We start from the raw sequence: 21,309 nt of genomic DNA, 5'->3' as shown, positions 1-21,309 counted from the left end.
CTACAAGTTGAGTGCTTGGTCAAGACGAATCAGCCGTTATAGGGTACTAATCTACATTCTTTAAACTTCGAATGTAGTGCATGACGAAGAAAAGTGTTGCCTGTTTAGTGGTTATGTACTTGCTACAGGTTTCGATCGGATTTACACAGCTAAACGAGCATCAGTTTTCCTCGTCATGGATTACATTCGAAGTTTAAAGAACGCAGATTAGTACTCTGTGGCAGGAGGGAACCAATAATTACAAGAACATTGTTAAAATAAGATTTATTTGCAACGGTTGACAATTTATCTCGCGATGCGTACCCTGTTTAGTTCACTTTAAATAGCTCTTCCAACGTTCTATGGACAAGTTACGTCTTGATCAAGCATTCAGTTTGAAGCTATAAGAACGTAGATTAATCTCCTGTAATTGAAAATAACAATAAACAACCAGAACACTGTTAAAATCGCATTTAATCGCGGAATACCACTATATTTATGACCGGTGGCGCCATCCGTGGCGAATCGCCGAAACTGCTAGCCAATTATTTGGCCAGCAGTTTCAGCTATTCGCCACGGATGGCGCCACCGGTCAAAAAGTAGTGGTATTCCGCGATTAAATGCGATTTTAACAGTGTTCTGGTTGTTTATTGTTATTTTCAATAATAGTGGATTAATCTACGTACTTTCAGCTACAAATTGAGTGCTTCAGCTAAACGAAAGCTATCCGTATAACGGTGTAAGAGCTATGCAAAGTGAACTAACCGGGGTACGCATGACGAGATACAGTGTCAACCGTTGCAAATAAATCTGATTTTAACAATGTTCTGGTCGTTTATTGTTATTGCCACTGACAGGAGATTAATCTACATTCTTTCAGCTACAAGTAGAGTGCTTGGTCAAAACAAATGCTGTCCATATAATGTCGTGAGACCTGTCCAAATATGAAGTAAACAAGAAGTGCTTGACGTGGCCCAGTGACCCTGCATGTGTGGGGTTTCTATGACCCCACTTCTTCACTCACACAGGCTCTGGTGCATGCTCCTGGGGTGCTATAACCCCACGTTTTCACACACGCAGGTTTCTTACAACCTCGAACGCACAGTTTCATTTATATAGAAGCATGTGACAATCATTGGTATGTCAGAATTATAATAATTTTGCAGTTTATTAATAAACATTTATTTCAATATGGAAACAAATATGGATAGAAACAAGGGCATTACGGGTGATAATGATGTTTCTCCACCTAAAAAAGGAAAGAATGAATCTTCCTTTCAAGGTGAATTTTATTATATAAAAGTTAAGTGTTGCTACTTGTTTTTTGTATCTGTGCAACATTCATTTTTATGTACAGCTGCATTTAGCGAGTTAAAAAACTCTGCATTTTTTGATGAAGAATTGCCAGGACCTTCAAACAGAGGCCCCAAGGATTTATCGAAATTTAATACACTTTCAGTCAATTTGAAGCAAGTATGTTAGCAAGTGGATGTTATTAATTATTTTTTATGCAATATATCTCATTTCACTTTATTATAAAAAGAACTTATTTTCAGAAAGGAAATCCACTACTAAAATTCATAACAAATGTTCCTTGGGAATTTTCCGAAATTGTGCCAGACTATGTAATGGGAAAAACAAGTTGTGCATTATTTTTATCAATTCGATATCATCAGCTCAATCCTGATTATATTCATGAAAGACTGAAATCTTTGGGAAATATGTATAATCTTCGAGTTCTTTTAGTCCAGGTTCCATGTGATCATCAAATTGTGATTTTATGGAAGTTATAACAAGGAATAATTGCATTAGAATAATTTTATTTTAATAAAATATTCAGGTGGATGTGGCAGACCCTCATCATGCTCTAAAACATTTAACAAGAATGTGCATTCTTGCGGACCTGACACTGATGTTAGCATGGAATGCAGAGGATGCTGGTAAAATTATTGAAACATATAAAATTTATGAAAATAAACCACCAGATGCAATTATGGAAAGAAGTGATACAGCCCCTTATCAGAAGGTAAATGCATATAAATATTTAAAAAATTATTTTCTTGTTATGTAAAAATTATAGTTAATTATTATTTTCAGTTGGTAAATGCTTTAACAACAATACGATCAGTCAATAAAACAGATGCTACAACTCTTTTATCAACTTTTGGATCTTTAAGTGAATTGATAAAGGCAAAGCCAAATACACTGGCTCTTTGTCCTGGTATTGGATTACAAAAAGCGGAAAGAATTTGTAAAACATTACACGAACCATTTTTACATCCTTCAAGGTCTATACAGTAGTAAGCATAATTAATGTCTGATAGTTTGTAAAACGGAGTATATTTGTACATTATTTTATAATATATTTATATTTGTATATTAAACTTCCAGTATTATTATTGAGATCAATTAAATTCCAATTTAATTAAGTCATTGTAGTTCTTATTCATTAACCGTTATACCCGTTAGAGCTTTAGCGAACACGGACCCCGACTGATTTTACAACTAGACACTTTTCGGGGCACCGAATGCCCATTGATGAAACAGCAATCAGGTGTACGTACAGCCCTAACTGCGACAGATACTATTATAGCCCAAGATTAGGCAACATGCAAGGCTTAAGACGTCTTAGACCTAAAATAGCCGTAAAATAGGCGTCTTTAAAGCGTCATGTGCTATCTGGGAAGCGGGCCAGACGGCTCTAATTTAGAGATCGCGAACGAATTGCTTTTCTACGGTTTTCCGAGAAGATTTTTACTCACCGAATCTTTCACTTAAAGCTTAAAAAGGTAGAGTACGGTCTAGTAATTGTTACTTAGAAATAATTTCATGGACATAGTCAAACTTGCAATTAATTTCGACGTGACCGGTATACCTCGGTCGATGGTTCCCGCTTAATTTTATTTTCCTTCGGTTTCTCGTGTAGCTTTTTTTTCGCCAGCTCTGACATTAAAGCTGAAATTACGTGTAATAAGCCCAAATATATTTTTAATACAAGGAACTACGAAGACACGGTTAAAATCACGATCTATTCACCTGAACCTCGAGAGTTGCAATTAACGAATCGCAAACGAATCGATTTTTCAACTGTCTGTTGTAAGAACAAAATGTTACGCACCATCGTTTATTGTATAATGAATTTGTAAAAAATGTATAACAATTTTCTCTGCTTACAATATTACATAGAAACGTGATAAGTGATATAAAACTATCATTTATGCCCTTACAGTGATAGATTAATCACGAGAAAAGGACGATGATTACAAAATCATATTTCATATTTTAGTACTTATCATTGCATTGTACAAGTAGTACCGTCACTATACCTTAATAGTACGAAAATACATACAATAAATACAATACAATACAACCATGTTGAGCAAGAAGGTCTTGATAAATCTTTCATTCATTTTTACCCCCACTGACTCATTGTTAAGAAGACACACTTTTCAGACATATTTTATGAGACCTCGTTATCAAATACCTTGTGTTATTAACGTAAGACGAACAGCTTCGTACATGCCACCCAGCAAAACAAATCTGTTGTCTCATAGTAGATTCATTCACTCGATTTATTTGCCATTCAGCTCACCAGATACTGTATACACGGTTCCTAGTAAACGGTGGTACAATCGATTTTACACAACAAAATAAATAAAAAATATAGAATAAATTTGTTTATATGAAGCTTTGTTCACGAAAATTCATTACACCTACGTGTCTTCAAATACTACTCGATTAATATGGCTGACCATTATTAGCTATTTCTACTTGCACTAAAACGTTGATGATCCAACAGTATTTATTTTCCATCACTTTTACTAGATCCAAATTCTCAGTTTACACCAAACCATTACGAAAAAGTGATAATCAAGTCTCATCACTAGCAATTTTTATAACCATCAGCATAAATAAGTATAATCATTAATGGACAGACGAACGAGCCCAGTAATAGACTTAAGATCGTCTCGAAAATGTAAGCTTGAATAAAAAAAAATGTTTATTGTATATTTTATGTTCATTTCCCGCGTAGGGAACACCTCCGATTCGATTGTACCACGATTTACGGGACACGTCCCTTGTATTTGTAAAATTTTCCTAAAGTTTCTATCTATTTATATTTTTATGTACACGACGTGTAACTAATGTACCAAAGCCGTTTTTAACCTTTCTTAAATTTAATCAACAATATCGAGAGTGTCATGAAGACGGATATCCAAACGAAAGTGGCGATGAAGCCGTTGTAAACGGTCGGATTTGAAATCGGCCAGCCCCTGGCCAGCATCGCCCTCATCGATTCCGTGCTCTTCGTCAGAGGCAGAATAAAACTGATGTACCTCAATATGTAGTGCATCCCCTCGATGGGCCAAATAATCCCGCATAACATCATAATGGGCAGGAAAGATCCCATCGCCACGTAGGTGGCACTTCTTTCGTTCTCGCAGACGCAAGCAATGACGAATCCTGATGATAAATAAATAAATGTAAGAGATCAATCTTAATGTTAGGTTGGGGAAAACGTTCGTGTGGTTTCCTCTTGGTCGACGATAAATTTCATCCAAATCTCTATTAGTATTTAACAAATTCAACGTTATTTCAGCTGATTTTCCGCCAATTTCGACTATCTATGTTTTACCCGCGAGCGTTTTCAAAATGGCGACCAAATGTCTACTGCATTGTACAATATATTTTCGTACGGTGATTATCTAGATTTTTATTATTAATGGAGTGTACATGTCCCTAAAAATATTAAAAGGTGGCATAGATGTCGTTACGTGATTGAATAGAGTTATGTGTTAGGCAAGTTACGATAGTTTAAGGTGTCTATTATAGTCCCGTGCGTGGACATCGGGAGCCGGAGCTTCGGCTCCTGTGGCTCCCGCCTTCGCGCACGCGTCCGCCGGGGCCGCTGATGCAGTCGGGGTAGAGTCCCCGACTGCATCCAAGACGGCCCGGTAGTGCCGACGTCAGAGTGCAGTCCTCTGACGCCGGCGGAGTAGAGAAGGGGGGGGTGACCAGGGTACTGGTCACCTGAGGGGGGCGTTCGATCGCCCCCACGGCACGGGCTCCCCGACAAGGGGAGCATAGGCGCGGTGGTGGCGGTGCGTTCAAACGAGATCCCACCACCGCCGAGTTCCGCCCGAGTAGGCTGCCGCGGGGGCTTTAGTACGTGGTAGTCCCACACTACCTTGGAGTCCCAACCCAGGACTAAAAAAAAAGAAAAAGAAAAAGAAAAAAAAAAAAAGCCGTCTATCATTTAATTGTAAATGAAAGACATAAATGAAATTTATGCCAAATTAACATTTGGTCTAACATTTATTTCAGTATTTGAAATAAATTAATCAGGAGGCTCTTACTCCTAGGTTGCTTTTTCCCCTAGCGGGAGCAGAGAGTGCTCACGAGGGTATAACGTCACGCGAACGTTTTTCCCGATGAATAATAACATAACAAATCATTATGAGAGTTCTTCGTACCGAAACACATTCCACAGAGTCCTGTAAGAATCGTTAGTGCGCTGATCCAACCTATGTCGCCTACACAAGTGATCCTGAAAACTGCAAAGGAAAATATCAAAACCATCACTGTTTGCCCTATCATTACCACGAATTGCGTTATGACCTGTGCGAACAGGATTTCTGTTCCAGTGAGACCTGTGAAATAAAAAGAACAGTCAGTATATCGTTGATCCGATTTATTCTTTATTTAATAAATTGTTCCTTTACCAGAGACTAAACTCCTCTCCAAAAGACCTTCGTTCCTTTCGAGCAACATGGCGCCCGAAGTTAGAGCGACCGACAAGAAGAAGATGATTCTAAAACGTTAATACGATTATTAATTTATAGTTTTCACAATGATATTACTTTGTGACAATTAATTATTACGTCAAGATCACTCCAGGAGCCGCGAAGTCCGTGAAATTCGGTTCCAGAGGTCCATAGACAGGCGTTTTAAACTATTAACCACAATGTATATGTATATTAATCAACATGACCTATCGATCAATTTATGCTGGCATTTTTTTTCAATATTCTGACTCACGTCTAACGGGATGTTTGTTAATTTGTTGCTGTAATTGCAGGCTACGGTCACCTCTCGCGCGAAATCCTGATAGGAGCTGTAAAGATCCCTTTGAAGAAGTTGGCCGATCTGCTGATCTGAATAAATAACGAAAAACGAAATTTGAGTTTCTAATTGTAAAATTTAACTTCAAGGAAACAGTATGTACTTCAAAAAATATGTAATATTACATGAAGGAAAGTGAAAAATATTAACTTAATTAAACTTATAAAGTTTCAGTTGCTGATATTACACACTGTATAAAAAAAAACAATATCCACTCACTGGACATGTCCATGACGACTTGCATATTGGAGTACACGATGCTCCAGTCATCGGCGTCTTTACCCTCCTCCAATCTCGCCGACAGTGAATCGCTGTAATTCGACGGAAAAGATATGGCAGCCCAGGCCCAGCCTCGTTCAACGGCGTTTCTAGCGTCGGCGTCGTTGTTGTACGATTCGAACACTAGCGACTTCCTTTCAAGGTGTTCAAGGAATCGACAGCTTAATCTCGACCAGTCACAGCCAACCGACGGCACACACGGGTCCATGGTGTTGTTCAGTTCGTTATTGACTATCGCTATGGTTAAACCGGTTGGATCTTTCCCGATCGAGACACAGAACAGGATAATTTGGACAACCGGGAGACCTATGATGAACAGCATTATTCTGAAAGCAACAAAACATTTTAAATATTAATCACCGATCCTGAATAACACAGTCAATATCGTGTCGACGTTTTAAAAAATTTAAGGTATTAATTAAGTTACTCTTTTGGAATTATGTAGTACAAGAAATGTATTGGGTTCTGCAGTTGGTGGTTTAACTTCCCAACTTGTCTTCCTTTTTTATAGTTGTTTCGTTTATCCTTTGTTTCTGCCTTTTCACCACTAATTTATATTTATTATTATATTATGTAATACTGTATTATATTCTTTTCCCGCTTCTATTATTGCGTTCTGTGAATCCAGTTTTCTATCTTATTAAAGATATTCTTGTAAATTTAATGTTTCTGAAGTATTCACATCTGTTTACAATCATTTAATATCGTTTCGTAATTTTTAACTTTACTTGCCCTACGTTACGCCACATCCACAGGAAATTCTTCCATATAAGAGCCTTCATGTGCTGAGGGTCAAGCATCTGGAACTTGGAGGGACCAGTTTCTTCTGGCGGCAATTCTGGAATCTATTTACTCAAAATATATGTAATACACTTCAAAAAGGAACATACAATTTTGCTAAGAGAAAGATCATAATCACATTTCCATCGTCCCCGAGGGCGATGCTTTTCCTTCGGCTGGAGAGACTGACGTTGTCACCGAACTCTCCACTCATTTCGTCATCCACATCCTAGAAAACGATTAAAATAATTTTAGTAAATTTATCATCTTAATTATTCCACGATAAATAATAAATTTATATTTATTCAGACAACTTTCATTTAGCATGAACATCCGCAGTCGAATTATGACAATACGTAATGAGAAACGTACAACTTCCGGTGGAACGCCGGTAACGCTGCTCAATATACTGCTCCTTCTTCGCAGTCCCATATTCTGTCTTTTGCTCAGCTTCAGGAAGACATCCTCGAGGGTTTCCATATTGTGCATCTCCATCAACTTCGTGGGCGACTCTTCAGCGAGGAATTTGCCGCCCCTCATCAGCCCAATGATACTGGCCTGTCTTGTCTCCTCGATGTAGTGAGTGGTAATTATGATCGTTTTATTGCCGTCCTTGGTTATGTGCACCAAATGGTCCCAGATGCTCTGACGGAGAACAGGATCGACGCCCACGGTCGGCTCGTCCAGGATCAACAATTCCGGATCGGCGAGGAGAGCCGCCGCGAAGGACACCCTCCTCTGCTGGCCGCCGGACAGGTTCTTCACGAAACGATTCTCCGGGGGCAACTGCAACAACTGTTTCGAACGATTCCCCGTCAATCACTATTCTATTTGTTTGATGTTGATTTTAGTTAATTTTTACAACTGCGGTCCATCGACCGTATAAAAATGTCGCGCTGATATTGACGTTACGGTTCATGACGGGTAAGCATTATTATCCATGAATCGTATACGTTTGAATTTAATTTGAAGGGAATATCCACGTGATCGTTATATAGCCAATGTTTTCCTCGTAAATGGTAAATACTAGGCGTATTTCAAAGTCCAGCATTTTGTTCGTAAATGGTAAATATCGAGTGTATTCCAAAGTCCATCGTTTTCTCCGTGAACGGTAAATATTTGGTGTGTTCCAACGTAGCAGCCATTTTTCAGTTGAAACTCTTCATAATTTTTGTTGAACAATCGACGAATTGTAAATCGTATCGAAATTTCAAATTTTAGTAGACCACAAGCGATTTCTTTTCCCCGTCACGGAATTATCAATTTATTTATGAAAATTGTTACGGTTACCAACGAAAGAAAAAGTCTCTAATTAATCTCAATGGTGTATTTCTACTTGCTCGCGAACAAATATTCACACCAATAACCTAAACCAGTTGTTATAAAAACAAATTGAACGCATCATCCTTACCGCTGCTTTATTCACTAGAAACAGTTTTTATATATCGATCCATAAACCAGAGCAGATTTTAATCGAAGAGAAAAATTGTATAACCACGTTGTGGCGTAAAAATTTCATTGTAATGCAAATCGAGCTAGGAACTCACCTTCATGAGAAACTCCAGTTTTTCGTCCACTTGCTCGGTGGTCATTCCAGCGCACCAACCGAAATAAATGAAAGTCTCACGAATGGAAAATTCTCCGTAGAGAGCGATTTCTTGCGGCATGTAACCAACACGGGGCCCAGGAACACCGGATCCTTTGGATCCTGGTCGACCACCGAGCACCCAGATCTCGCCGGAATTCAAACGCCTTCGACCGACGATGCAGGAGAGCAACGTGGTCTTTCCGCAACCACTTGCGCCAAGCAGACCGTATCTAGACAAAGAAATTAGCAAGTTATGGATCAAATATTTAATCTTAAGTTATAGTAGAAATTTGTCAAATAATGAATTAAATATTTTATCTTATTTCATAGCACTTTCCCTTTAAGAAAATTAAAAATTTCTGTAGTAAACATTATTACTGCTGTAGGTTTGTTACAGTAGGTGTTATTAACACGTAATTTATATTCCAATAAAAAACAAATACGGTTTAAAGAGTTCTCAGAACGAGCTTGTTACATCTATTGGCATGCATTACTTGCAGAATCTTCTTTTTTTTTTGTAATTGAAATGAACAGAAGATGACAGGCGGATATAAGGAATAAGGGAAATGAAAAGTACAAATCGAGAATAATATAATAGTTTCTTTGCTGTCTATGATTTTTTGTATGATAAACGTAGTTTTTTAATAATAATTATCATTCGAGATGTATGTATATGTTTTAGCTGCGGATAGTAAGTTTCACTGGAAACATTATTCAGTTTTAGACAATTTTTTTTATATCACAAAATACATTTTATTTTTGTATTGTATTATAGTCTGCCAGATACGTGAAAGTTTTAGAATATTAATTTTTTAATTAAAGATACCGTTTATGCGAGCATGAAAGTCTCCAGCCCTAACGTTTGTTCAAATGATTCGTGCCAGTCGGACCATATATCGTACATGTAAAAGCGGCAAGAATTATACAATCTACACAATTAATTATGTATATTGAATTTGTTACTATTATAAATATGAAAAATACTTCCGTAAAAATATTTTTTGCTAAATATTTATCAACGAATGAAATTTATCTGATTGTTCTGTTTTTCTTCGATGGAACAATGTTTAGCAACTGTTTTTCTATATTCTCATCGTTAATAGAATACACTGACTAAGCTCAATCGAAAGAAAATAAATACTAGACTACCTTTCATGAATTTTAATGAACATTAATCCCACGGAAGGAATGAAATTGATATCTTCGAACCCAAATAATTTATTTCCATGTGATTTATTACAGGAATTCTGAATATTTGCTATTTTTATCCCCAGAAGTTAAATTGATACAGTACCAAATAAATTATTTTTTAATAGGCACGACCGACGATTTTTTGTAATAATATTAAATAGCATAAAAATCTGTTTTATCATTCACAGTGTGACCAGCTTCACCGGTGGCAAAAAAAGAAGATAATGTAATCGGTAATCACATAAAACTTTTTCTGATCAAGCCATCGCGATGAACCCTTGTCAATTTATTCACCAATGAACTTTGCGTTTCGTCGAAACGCAGTTTGATCGATGCTTAGAATTCATTATACGGAGACCAAGAATTCTAAACGATCAGCTGGTCGACCAAAAAAAATGCATACGCGTTGATTAATCTATATTCCTGAGAAAACGTGACGCGATACGTGAACTTATCCAGCTGTAAAAAGCAGAACATTTTGAGCGATTGCAGCGATCAGACCAGATGGATATGATCGATGAGATTCGGATAGAACTGATTGAACAATTAAATGTAAATTACGATTGAAATATTACTTTAGATTTCAAAGCAGAATAATAAATCAAAATGTAAGACCTATTAGAAATTATGAAATGAATATTATTCTGTTTGATAATAATAATTCTTTGTTAAACGGTATTCTTTTTATTAACGATATCTTCTGATATTTGTGTGTTCCTTTACGATGGAATGTGTTAATATATTGTTGAAACAGAACTGGAAACCGTTGTAATGGTTCTGCTGTCTAGTTATATGTCAAAATCGTATTATTTCGCTGCTTGGTCCTTTAATCGATTAAAAACTATAAATTGTTAACAATAATACTTACATTGCACCTTTCGGCACAGTCATATTCAGTCCATCTAGGATAATATTGGGGTTGCTTTTGGGGCCATACTTCTTGAACGCTCTTCGCACGCATACCGCTTGCCTTCGTCTCGTGTCCAACGTGGAAGCTTGCGTTTGAAACTGAGCCCTTCTTGTTTTCAGCTCCAAGGAGGCCGTCGGTCCTGACGGCGGAGTACTTGCTGCCTCCATTTCTGTAACAATGACCAATCGACTATTATAATCTTTTAAATGAAAATCAACGCACTTTTTGCCAGAAGGATTACATTTTTAATTTAAATGCTTTGTTGTGCACTTTAAAATTCAGAGACAAAAAGTAACAGTTATTTTAAACATTTTTTGGAAAAAAATCATTAATTTTTCTTCCTGACCAATAGGCAGTAGTTTTGCGAGGCTGGATGTTTTAATTCTCTGTAAACGTTTTAGGCACTTCCTAGTTAGAGTATCAGGTGAGTAAGAGGCACAACGGGCAGGTAAAAGTGCTCTCGACTACTACCTATACCGGGCCTCACCTGTCTCCGTGCCACGTGCACTCCTATGTGTAAAGAGCAAGTCATCCAACGACGTTATTGCTTTAACCATTTTGCGAACTGTTACCAATAGTATTAGGTAAAACCGATGCAACACGATGAAAATTATATTTCGCAATAAATAAGGTTCTGTAATAATGATTCGACGAATGGTTCAAGATGTAAGATAATAAATTGCTGTTCTTCTGTTTCTTTTTCGAAAGGAAAGTTCGGAAGTTACGTTACACCGCCATATATTATATTAATTATATTATACCGCTAGGAGGCTCTTCGATGGTCCAAAAATCTGAATCCTGCGTAGAAATGTTTGCGTGAAGGACAGAGGTAATCGTTGCCCGGCTCGTGCACGCAATCGAAGGTGTTTTGTAATTCTTCCACTGATGTAACAACGTGACAAACTCTCACCTATCTTTCCCATAGGTCCAGCAGGTCGGAGAAGCGGTTTTCAACACACACGCAAACCGCCTTTCGTTCCGATCGCGTTCCTCGATTTCTGATGCTGGACTGGAAGAGGCCCGATCGATCGAATCGAAGCTGACCTTTTCTTTCTGGTTTATTTTGTACATATTATGTATACATTTTACCGCACGACTCTTTTTCGTTCCACTGTCCCTTTCGAAACAGATGACCTTGTTGTGTAATTTGAATTCGAACGAACCCTAATGGGCGTTCCACGCTGGATTCCTTTCAAGGACGACGCGAACGTCTGGAGGCTGTCGATGGACCGATTTTGGGCTCGGTTTACTTTTATACATTTTCAAGCTTCTTCTTTCCATCGTTCACACGCTATTAAATTCATTGAATATTACCTGTTCTGTCCGTACACTGACCGAAATTTCAATAAAGTCACCATGTTTTTTTTATGATTTCTTATAATTATTCCATACCAATGGAAAATTTTGTGTTTGGTTGCATTTGGGGGTGGTAGTGGTAGCATTTTGGGATTTATTGAAGAAAACGTACACATTGGTTTAAACAAATAACTATAACGTTTGTTTAAAAAAAAAAACTAAAACATAATTGAACAGAAAGCAAACTGCGAAATTGTTATAGTCACTCGTTTTTCACATGAGTAAAGTTGAAATTAACAATTTTTTTTCACTATTTCTATATTATGAAAATACAAAAACTGATACGATGGTGCAATAAAATTGGTGGTATTAAAGTCATCTTCATTTTTTTCTCTTCATTATTTTCGAAATACCACCAATCTTATTGCTCCATCTTATCTGTTTTTGTATTTTCATATATTATTACACGCCAGGCATTCTACTGTTCCTAACCACGCTGCCGTTTTCCAATTCTTTATTGTTTCAGACGATCCAAATTCCAGCTTACGTTATACACAAAACACGATTTGTGCAATCGATCGAAATTTCGGATATACATTTTTCCGCTCGTGGATATAGCTTCGAGCTGCGAGGAAACACGATCATCGCGAAATTTATTAATTACCAGTCATCGTGTCGAGTCATCAGATAACGTTGAAACAAATGTGAACAAATCTGACGCAACACCGTCTGCGTTTTGACATTTCTCGATGATCCCCGATCGGCCCACACTCAGAAATTTAATCCTCGCGTGCACGCATCAGCTTTACGAAAAATAAGTGATTATTTACCGCTGTTTCGAATGTAAATAACAAATTCTCTCAAAACTAATTTTAATATACTTCATCTCAGCCAATATATAAATTAATGAAAAATCAATTAAGAAATTCTTTCTTCAACTAAGTACGTTGTTTGTCCCACTCAAATGTTGTTTATCGAGACCGTTAAGTAATTCATTCCAAGTGATTCACCAAAGTCACCGACGAATATAACACTTCATACCGACGCCAGCAATAATTAGCCGTTCAAGCAAGTGTAGTAAAAAAAAAAAAGTGAGATCTTGTTTACCTGTTGCAGAACTCATAAAAAGTCGCGACCTCGCGTTAACGGCGCGGTTGACAAACCATATCCTCGATCCCCGTACGGATGACGGCGAGCAAGTTCATTGAAAAGAAACGAGCTGAGTTTTGCGCGAAAGTCGAAAGAAATGGAAAGCGATTAGACGTAACCTTAGATAGGCGCATCTCTTTCGCAACCGCGAGTCGGCGAGCGCTAAGGAAATAAAGGTGACTAGAGAAATCCTCGTGTAACCAAGAAAATATATTATCAGGTTTCTATTTGGATAGCGTACCCTTTTGTATTGTAGTTTAAACGGCAGAATTATTGTGGCATGTTGTATATAGTGTCAACTATAGTGTCAATTTTAGGAGGGGGCTCTGAACTCATTGCCATTTTAGTCCCCTACAGCCTCAACCATGGAAATAGTTAGAGTCCACTGTACATCTATCACATTGCGTGATAGAAAAAAAGGGTTCACAACTTCTAGGGTAGATAGTAGGTACTTGCCATTGATGAATAAGGTCCTAATAAACCATGGGCTAAAAGATTAATATTTTCAAAGTTGTAAACAATTTTTCGTATCACCTTGTATAATATAGAAGTCTGTAGATATTAAACTGAAGCCATATTGTTGTTATTATTACATACTGTGACCAAAAAAAAAAGTCCTGTACACAAGTTACATAAAAAAACTCCGGAAACCCCGTGATGTCTGATTGATAAAGATCCAATTTCCGTGGCATCGTGATCGTATTTTTTACGATCATTACCATCATTATTACGTCGATGGATCCGCGCGACGTTCGTAGAATACGCGACGAGGCTCATTAGAATTGTTTGCGTCAAGATTGCTTCTCGAACGTTGTCATAAAATCGCAAAGAAAAAAAGCGGTTCGGTTCGATTCAAGGTGAGGGGATCGCGATCGAAGAGCGTGCAGCAATTACTGACAATAATTATTAATAAACCGCGCGTCACTGGACAAGATCACCGAAAAAAAAAACAGGATAACGAATCGTTTCCGCAGCCACCGAAAATGCAAATGAACGAGTCACGATCGTTTTGCAATATTAAGTATCTCCGTGATCTCGTTTTCCCCTTGCGAATAAAATTATTCTCGTAATCATAAGCAGCATTTTCGTTTGGTATCACGGGTAATGTGTCTTTTGTTGTCACTGACATATTCATTATTCCACGAAGGTTACGCAAAGTCAAAAAATATATTATTCCTGTCGTATAGTTCAAGGCCGTCCGGACTCGACCTCGGAGCGGACAAGATGGCGGTAAGAAAAATTTTTGCCGAGTATCGTGCTGGGAGTCCACGGAATTAACATTTCAATCGGGTAGAGACGAGTCAGTTGACTGAACTTCTGTATTTGCTTCATGGAAATTCTGCGAACTACTTTATAAAAATACTCAAAAACTTTTCTACTTGATTTATTCAAGAACACTTAAACCAGCCATGGAAGTTTCACATTTACATGCATAAATTGGGAGGAAAAAAGTACAGTGGACTTTAACGATATATTGCTATGGGCGGGGCGATAGGGGAATACAGTGGCAATGAGTCGAGAGTCCTCTCCGTGTTAAGTTCTGTCGTCATGACGTATGCAATTTCTGTGCGTGAAAGTACGTATGGAGGGTAAGTGCCCCGTGTGGCAATATATTTAGTGGCAATATCGTTAGAGTCCACTGAATTAATATATTCAGTACATAACATACCTAACATAAAAAGAAAAACATTTTTGTAGTGTAATTGCTAAAGAAAAATTTTTTTAAATAGAAATTTACATCCTCTATTCTCTTTATCTATTTAACCTAGCGGACATTTTATGGAACTGTTCAGAAGTTTTGAATTTATTCGATTTAAGACAGTAGTGTATACATATACGATATTCTAAATCTGATCGATGATAAAAATATTCTATCTTCGATTTTTCTGTAGATATGGAACAGTAACAGATTCTTTTCGGAATATTATGTTTTCCCTTGAACCACCGCTTCCGTGTTCGTACGCAACTATTGTACACCGTACAACCTGCGTAACCATACTATCAGCACGTGTCTTATGCTAATTGGCGCTACGATGCGATAATTAAATTCAAGCCGCTCGTGATTTAAATTATCTTTACGGCACCGTGAAAGTTGAGCTGCTTTTCAAGCGATTATGAAATATTATTTTGCCTTAATATTTTGTTACGTGTGGCGTGTGCTGACGGCGTTCCTGAAATCGAGGTGGTTCGGTTGAAACGCATGCATCGCGGTCGTTACTTCATGACAATAACTCCTCGCGCAATTAACAATTCAGGTGCACCGTTACCAATAACAATTATCGACGACGGAAATTATATTGGTCACGAATAACCATTATCAATGACAGAATTTTTTCTTGGTTGCACGTAAGCATTATCGGTGACGAGAATATTATTTTGGTTACAGACAACCGTTATTGATAACAGGAAATTTTTTTGGTTACGCGGTAACCAATATACATGACGAGAGTTTTATTTTGGTTACTTTCAACATCAACAATTTTTATTGACGTACCTATCAGTGACGCAAAATGAATTATAGAATTTATATATTTTAAGTTAAAATATAGATACGTTACTGGTAACAACGTTAATAAAAATTGACAATGGTCGAAAGTAACCAAAATGGAACTCTCCTCATGGATAATGATTATCGGTAACCAAAATAATATCCTCGTCAGCGATAATGGTTACGTGCAACCAAACAAAATTTCCGTCATCGATAATTGTTATTGGTAACCAACAAAAATTTTAATCATTTATAATGGTTATTCGTAACCAAAATCATTCGCATAAAGATATTAACTCTTATACCGTCACTTATTAAATTGTGGTCATAACAGTTAGGGTCTCTGGTTCTGAGTGGAACTAACCTGTAACACGTTTCAACGACTACGAACTTGCGCCTCCTCAGCTTCCCCAGACGATCGACGACAAATCCTTCGAGCCTCCTTTCCTCGAATCAATTACATGGCACGACTCGATCTTTCACCATAAACAACTCGACATTCATAACCCACAATACGTTCGTACCCCACTCGGACCAGGGAGATTCCACTTCGACCACACTTCGTCACGAATCTCGTCGGGCACCACACTTCTAATATTCCAAGGTGATCGGGTTGCCCACGCGAACCAGTCCTTGGGTATTCCTCACGAAAAGCTGAGAATATCCTTGGCTTCCGTGTAAAACTCTGTAAGGATCTATAAGGACCTCTTCGTCTATAAGATCGATCTTGTCTAAAGTATAGAATATTAAAATTTCTTCCTTCGTTAGGCCAAGATCGATAGACGTCCTCCTCAAAATGAATTTATTGGAAGATCGCAGGGTTTAAGTTCACTATCCTTAAAATATCTTCTTCCTGGAACAGATTATGGAATCAAGTTCCATAGATTCCTTTCTCTGAAGTCTGTCAAGGTACCCAGCCGAGTCTCCGTTAGGTCTCTTCTTAGTTTTCCCGTTAAATTCTTGAAAAATAGTCTATGACACCAAGTTAAGCAGACTTATTTAAGGTCTTTCTTCAACGGACTGTCTAATCCAATTTAACAGAATTCTTTTACACGATGCATTCATATACCAGAGGCCTTTTGAGAAAAAAGTAACTTAGGAGTGTCTGTTCGAAGTGTCTTTATCAAATTCCACAGAGATACCGGTTTCTCAGATCTGCAGATCTTCAACGAAATCTGCGGAATTCCTTTGAAAATTATCACCTGGAGGGATCCACGTTGGCCTCAGGTCGTAAAGATTCGTCTCCACCAAACCAAGTATGTTCTGTTTCTTTTATTGGTTCGAATGAAGATTCCCTTTAAAAGACAAAACACAGCGATATCTACCAAAAGGATCACACCTGAAGACGTGTCCGACGAACGAAGAAACAACAAACAAGGAAACCGGCGCGTCGCGGTTTCACCAGCGGCCTGGTCGCAGTGCCACTGTGAACTGACTCAGTCGGCTGCAGGATGGGGAATCAATGCTTGTGCAACCCGTCGAAGCTGAGACTCCGAACTCCGCGCCGGAATGGCCGAAACCAGTTTTGCAGTGGGGGGCAAACCTGATCGTCCATAGACCGTCTCGTATACAGGGTGAACTGAGACAGTGGAGGCACAACTTGGACGGGTGGTTATTCTATTATGCAAAAATAAATCGAAAATGTGGAATTACATTTTTTCGTATGACGTTTCGTTTTTGAGATAACGGAATTGGCAAATCTGGTGGATAGGAAAGTCACTACAATGGCCTTTGCCCCATCCTAGAAAAAAACCAGAGTGGCACAATTTTATTCGTGAAAAGTAGCAGTAGATGGGATCGTCATCCTGACCTTTGAACAGTTAATGAAATGAAATAATTGTTTGCCGAGTGTCTACTCATTCGAGAAGAGGTATTGTGTTATTGTAAAAATTGAAATTTTCACGGTTATGCTATTAAAAATGGCGAAATACTTTTTTTTATCTTTTATTCGTTATTTGAAATTTTGCAGCTAAATAACGAATTTGCCCATCTCTGCTTATAACCAGACAAAACTTTCATCGGATACAACGGGGTTTCTATTTTATTCTTAATGCAATAAAGTATTTAAGAGAAGAAGGAAATTCCTACTTCTGCTCTTGTCTGTACGAATCACTTTATAAAATGTTATTGTGCATAAAAATCGGCAGTCTAAAAATAACATTTTATAAAGTGATTCATAAAAACAAGTAGGAATTTCTTTCTTCTCTTAAATATCTTATTGGATTAAGAATAAAATAGAAACCTCGTTGCATCTGATAAGAGTTTTGTCTTTTACTGTATTTCGCAATGCCTCATAAGCTATAAATACATAAAATCCGCAGTCTAGTTATAACTGATGATTTTAATACATTTCATGCATATGTAAATGCATAATGTTAACCGTTTTATTATTTTTAAATACTTTCAATGCTATAAAAACGGTTTTTATACTTTGATTTTAGCGATAAAAACTTCGTTTCTATCAATTATTTCACACTCGTCCTGAAAATGTCAATCACTGTACATTATACGTTACCCTATGCGTGCGATAGAATAGGGCTGACCCTGGCGTGTCTGTTCATTGCATTCTGTTTCTACTTATCGCCATAAGGAACACACGCGTTTAGTTTTAGTCTAAAACTTTTAGACACCAGTAGACGTTCTAGTAAATGAACATTAAATATAAAACCGAGTAAATTAAATTAATTTTTAAATGAATTTGATTAGGGGGAACTTGTGTTTCTACAAGATAATGCATTGCTGGATGTTACTGCTTAAAATCGACGCTGGTTGTGGAAAATATCTGTATCGTATTCGTCCTTGCCCATATCTGAATCCCATTAAGACTTTATGGGACATGCTAAAGGTGGAATTTCTTGTAACCGTCAGACGCTAGCGTGTGCGTTTAAATAAAGTACGATCTGTATCTGTTTCTCATTTTATTTCATTTTCTTCTACGTGAAACGTGCGTTTCTTATCTTAATAATAAATTCTAATAATACGAGGTAAAAATAGAGACTATCCAAGAGGAGGATAAGATCGAGGAAACATTACGAAATAATTGATCAGTGTACAAAGCCCAGAGTTTTTCAAATGATCCGAAATAATGGCAGTGCTTTGTGTTTACAAATATCATAGTCGTTAGTAAAAATATAATAATAATTGTGCCAAATATTTATTACCATTACTACCATTTAAAATTCGACTTTAAAAGTGTTCATTCATTGTGATGTTTACAGGTAAATTTTCAAAAGTTTGCCATATTTATCGAAAAAGATATGCGTTTATCGTTGGTAGTTCTAGTGTTAATTGAATTTACCCAATCTCTGTGCCCTGTCGTTCGGTTTTACTTTTCCATGGACAGCGTGCGTAAAAGGCACGAGCGACGATTATGTAAATCGAAGGCGTCGAGAACTCTCTTTGACCAGGCATTGAAATCACCAGGGACCAGTTCAGAGGAATTTTCGCGCTTGTTCGTTGTATAGTCACTGTTCCATCGACACAGTTTTCACATGTATCAGTTTCAACGTAGGAAGAAGCCGATTTTAAAAGCGATACACCGCTCAAGAATCGTTCCTCCGGTACCGAACAGTGTGAAATTGGACTAGAAATCGGGTCAGCCGCATTTGCCAACGATTATTACCAAACTGCATTTTCTCGCGTGCAACAGACTTTGTTTATAACTACGGGAATCCCAGGGTTTCGCAATCGAATGAAATGCCGTTTCGGACATTTTATATCAGTACAGGTATTCTATAAGGGAAAGTATCGATACAATGACCATTATCGATACGATTTTGTTTCTAAGAACCTACTATATTTTTATTATACAAATTCGCTCAAATTTTCCAGCAGTGATACAGCCATACGCAATGCGGTTCGGTGAATCATAAACACGTTGAGTCACAGGATATGGATATTCCAGTGGTGCGAAACGCGTTTTCGTTGAGAAGGATGAGATACCAGTCGCCCCGTGATCTCTGACAATTATAACTTAAGATTGTGTCGTGATCATCGTGATGATTGCTTTTGCTGACAGCAATCGCACGTGGAACGAAAAAAAAAAGTCGGTTAACGTGTATATTGGATAATGCTACGCTAAAAAAGGAAACTAATTGAAGTTGCTTGCAAGCTTAACATAAACTCGGGAAGAAAAAGGTATACTGAAGAAAATTACTTAATATGGAAGTCATTTGATAAATTACATGTGACGTGTAAAATCGTACCGAAATTAATTTTTTCTTTTTTACAATTCAGCTGCTACATGACTCGTGTCCCTACTACCCCCTTCTGACTACGCCTATGACTGCAAGTCACTTTGAACCTTACTCAAGGAGAGACTCGAGTATCCCTGGTTATTAATAAAGTGCATAAACAGGATGGTACGTGGAAACGATGCGTAGTGCACACCACGAAGAAGAGGCCGTGGATATTGTTGGTTTTCTCGAAATGACCGTTATATGGAGTCGGTAAAACTGACCCCCTTCATTTTTTTGTACTTTGCTAATTGATTTACAAAAATATAGTAGGTTCTAGTCAACATTGTAGTATTCCACACTTCGTGTATAGAGTACCGTCTTTGGTTAAAATAAAACGATTATATTAAAGTAATAGATTGTAAATCCAACAGAAGAATTCAGGAAAAATCTTTTCTCCTCAATCTTCAATTTCTAGAACAAAAATAATCAGAAAAAAGTCAAGTTTGAAAAACAAGGAACGGTTCTTCATGAATGATTTAACAAAATGCATTCCTATAACGTAAGCACTCGTGCTTGTTGTTACCAAAACGCAGACAGAAATGAATTATTAATCTCACAATTTTTCCTCGACCGTGTTTCAATGATCCTTCTTGTCGCCACTTTGTCAATATACATATTTCCCTCTTCTGCAATCTTTACTATGGAATTTCCACTAGTTTTGTGCAATAATAGAATTTGAAAATTTTAATAGGCAGTAAACAGTTTATGGAAAAATGGACTTTTAGGGATTGATTTACAGACACTATAATTAAATATAAATTTATATTAATATTTCCTACTATATACTGAGTTTCAATAGACAATTATATTCCCTATAAATGCACAAAATCCACACAGTCCAGTCATTACTCTCCATATTCATTGCACCAGAACTCGGAAAATGATCGACGACCTCAAGTGGAAGCGTTTTCAATGTCGCAAATTGATTGCCACTCCATATACTCAATCCACGCTAGATACAGGGTTGCAGCATTGGTAATTTGCGGTGTTCCGCACCTGTTGGCATTAAAACAACGATGCGTAGCGCGGAAACCGTAGCCAATCCGAGAGTCTTGTAAGTTCCTTAATGTCTTAATGACTTTCCCGTCGAGGCATTGCACTATTGAAACACGGATAACGGATGTACATTGCTTTCGAGGTGGTAGACATCCACAATCGTGATAATTGTTGCCACAATTTTTCGAAAGTTCGACACACGTCAAAATAAATACACTGATCTTCGAAAGTTTAAAATTGTAACTTTATCCTTCGTTGTATTGCAAAACGACGTATATTCTTTTTTGCAAAA

The 21,309-nt window shown here is 37.4% G+C and overlaps 2 protein-coding genes across 2 annotated transcripts; one reads left to right on the top strand and one right to left on the bottom strand.

The window, feature by feature from the left end:
• The first annotated feature begins 1,170 nt into the window (after nucleotides 1-1,170).
• On the top strand, nucleotides 1,171-2,280 carry LOC107193064 (DNA excision repair protein ERCC-1). Its single transcript, XM_015582445.1, has 5 exons — nucleotides 1,171-1,261; nucleotides 1,337-1,452; nucleotides 1,536-1,730; nucleotides 1,820-2,005; nucleotides 2,077-2,280. The coding sequence occupies exons 1-5, from the start codon at nucleotides 1,171-1,173 to the stop codon at nucleotides 2,278-2,280; spliced, it is 792 nt and encodes a 263-aa protein (XP_015437931.1).
• A 1,745-nt stretch (nucleotides 2,281-4,025) lies between these two features.
• Nucleotides 4,026-16,444, bottom strand: LOC107193084 (ABC transporter G family member 23). The gene is made up of 12 exons (XM_015582465.1): nucleotides 16,148-16,444; nucleotides 10,809-11,019; nucleotides 8,709-8,979; nucleotides 7,534-7,956; nucleotides 7,301-7,390; nucleotides 7,114-7,226; nucleotides 6,322-6,707; nucleotides 6,019-6,134; nucleotides 5,862-5,932; nucleotides 5,703-5,791; nucleotides 5,454-5,630; nucleotides 4,026-4,443 (listed from the first exon to the last, which is right to left on the bottom strand). The coding sequence occupies exons 2-12, from the start codon at nucleotides 11,015-11,017 to the stop codon at nucleotides 4,142-4,144; spliced, it is 2,247 nt and encodes a 748-aa protein (XP_015437951.1). The 5' UTR covers nucleotides 11,018-11,019; nucleotides 16,148-16,444; the 3' UTR covers nucleotides 4,026-4,141.
• Between the last annotated feature and the right edge of the window lie 4,865 nt (nucleotides 16,445-21,309).

The sequence above is a fragment of the Dufourea novaeangliae genome, unplaced genomic scaffold (genome assembly GCF_001272555.1).
Source record: "Dufourea novaeangliae isolate 0120121106 unplaced genomic scaffold, ASM127255v1 scaffold493, whole genome shotgun sequence".
Classification (NCBI taxonomy): domain Eukaryota; kingdom Metazoa; phylum Arthropoda; class Insecta; order Hymenoptera; family Halictidae; genus Dufourea; species Dufourea novaeangliae.
Note: the sequence above shows the minus strand (reverse complement) of the source record. Positions and strands in the feature narration are given on the sequence as shown.

Excerpts from the sequence above, each read along its gene's own strand:
- LOC107193084 (XM_015582465.1), bottom strand. The coding sequence starts at position 11,017 with ATGGAGGCAGCAAGTACTCCGCCGTCAGGACCGACGGCCTCCTTGGAG. Across the intron at positions 6,708-7,113 it reads TGGATGTGGCGTAACGTAGG|AATAATGCTGTTCATCATAG; the intron begins GCAAGTAAAGTT and ends TGTTGCTTTCAG. Across the intron at positions 6,135-6,321 it reads AGTCGTCATGGACATGTCCA|ATCAGCAGATCGGCCAACTT; the intron begins GTGAGTGGATAT and ends TTATTTATTCAG.
- LOC107193064 (XM_015582445.1), top strand. The coding sequence starts at position 1,171 with ATGGAAACAAATATGGATAGAAACAAGGGCATTACGGGTGATAATGAT. Across the intron at positions 1,731-1,819 it reads TTCGAGTTCTTTTAGTCCAG|GTGGATGTGGCAGACCCTCA; the intron begins GTTCCATGTGAT and ends TAAAATATTCAG. Across the intron at positions 2,006-2,076 it reads ATACAGCCCCTTATCAGAAG|TTGGTAAATGCTTTAACAAC; the intron begins GTAAATGCATAT and ends TATTATTTTCAG.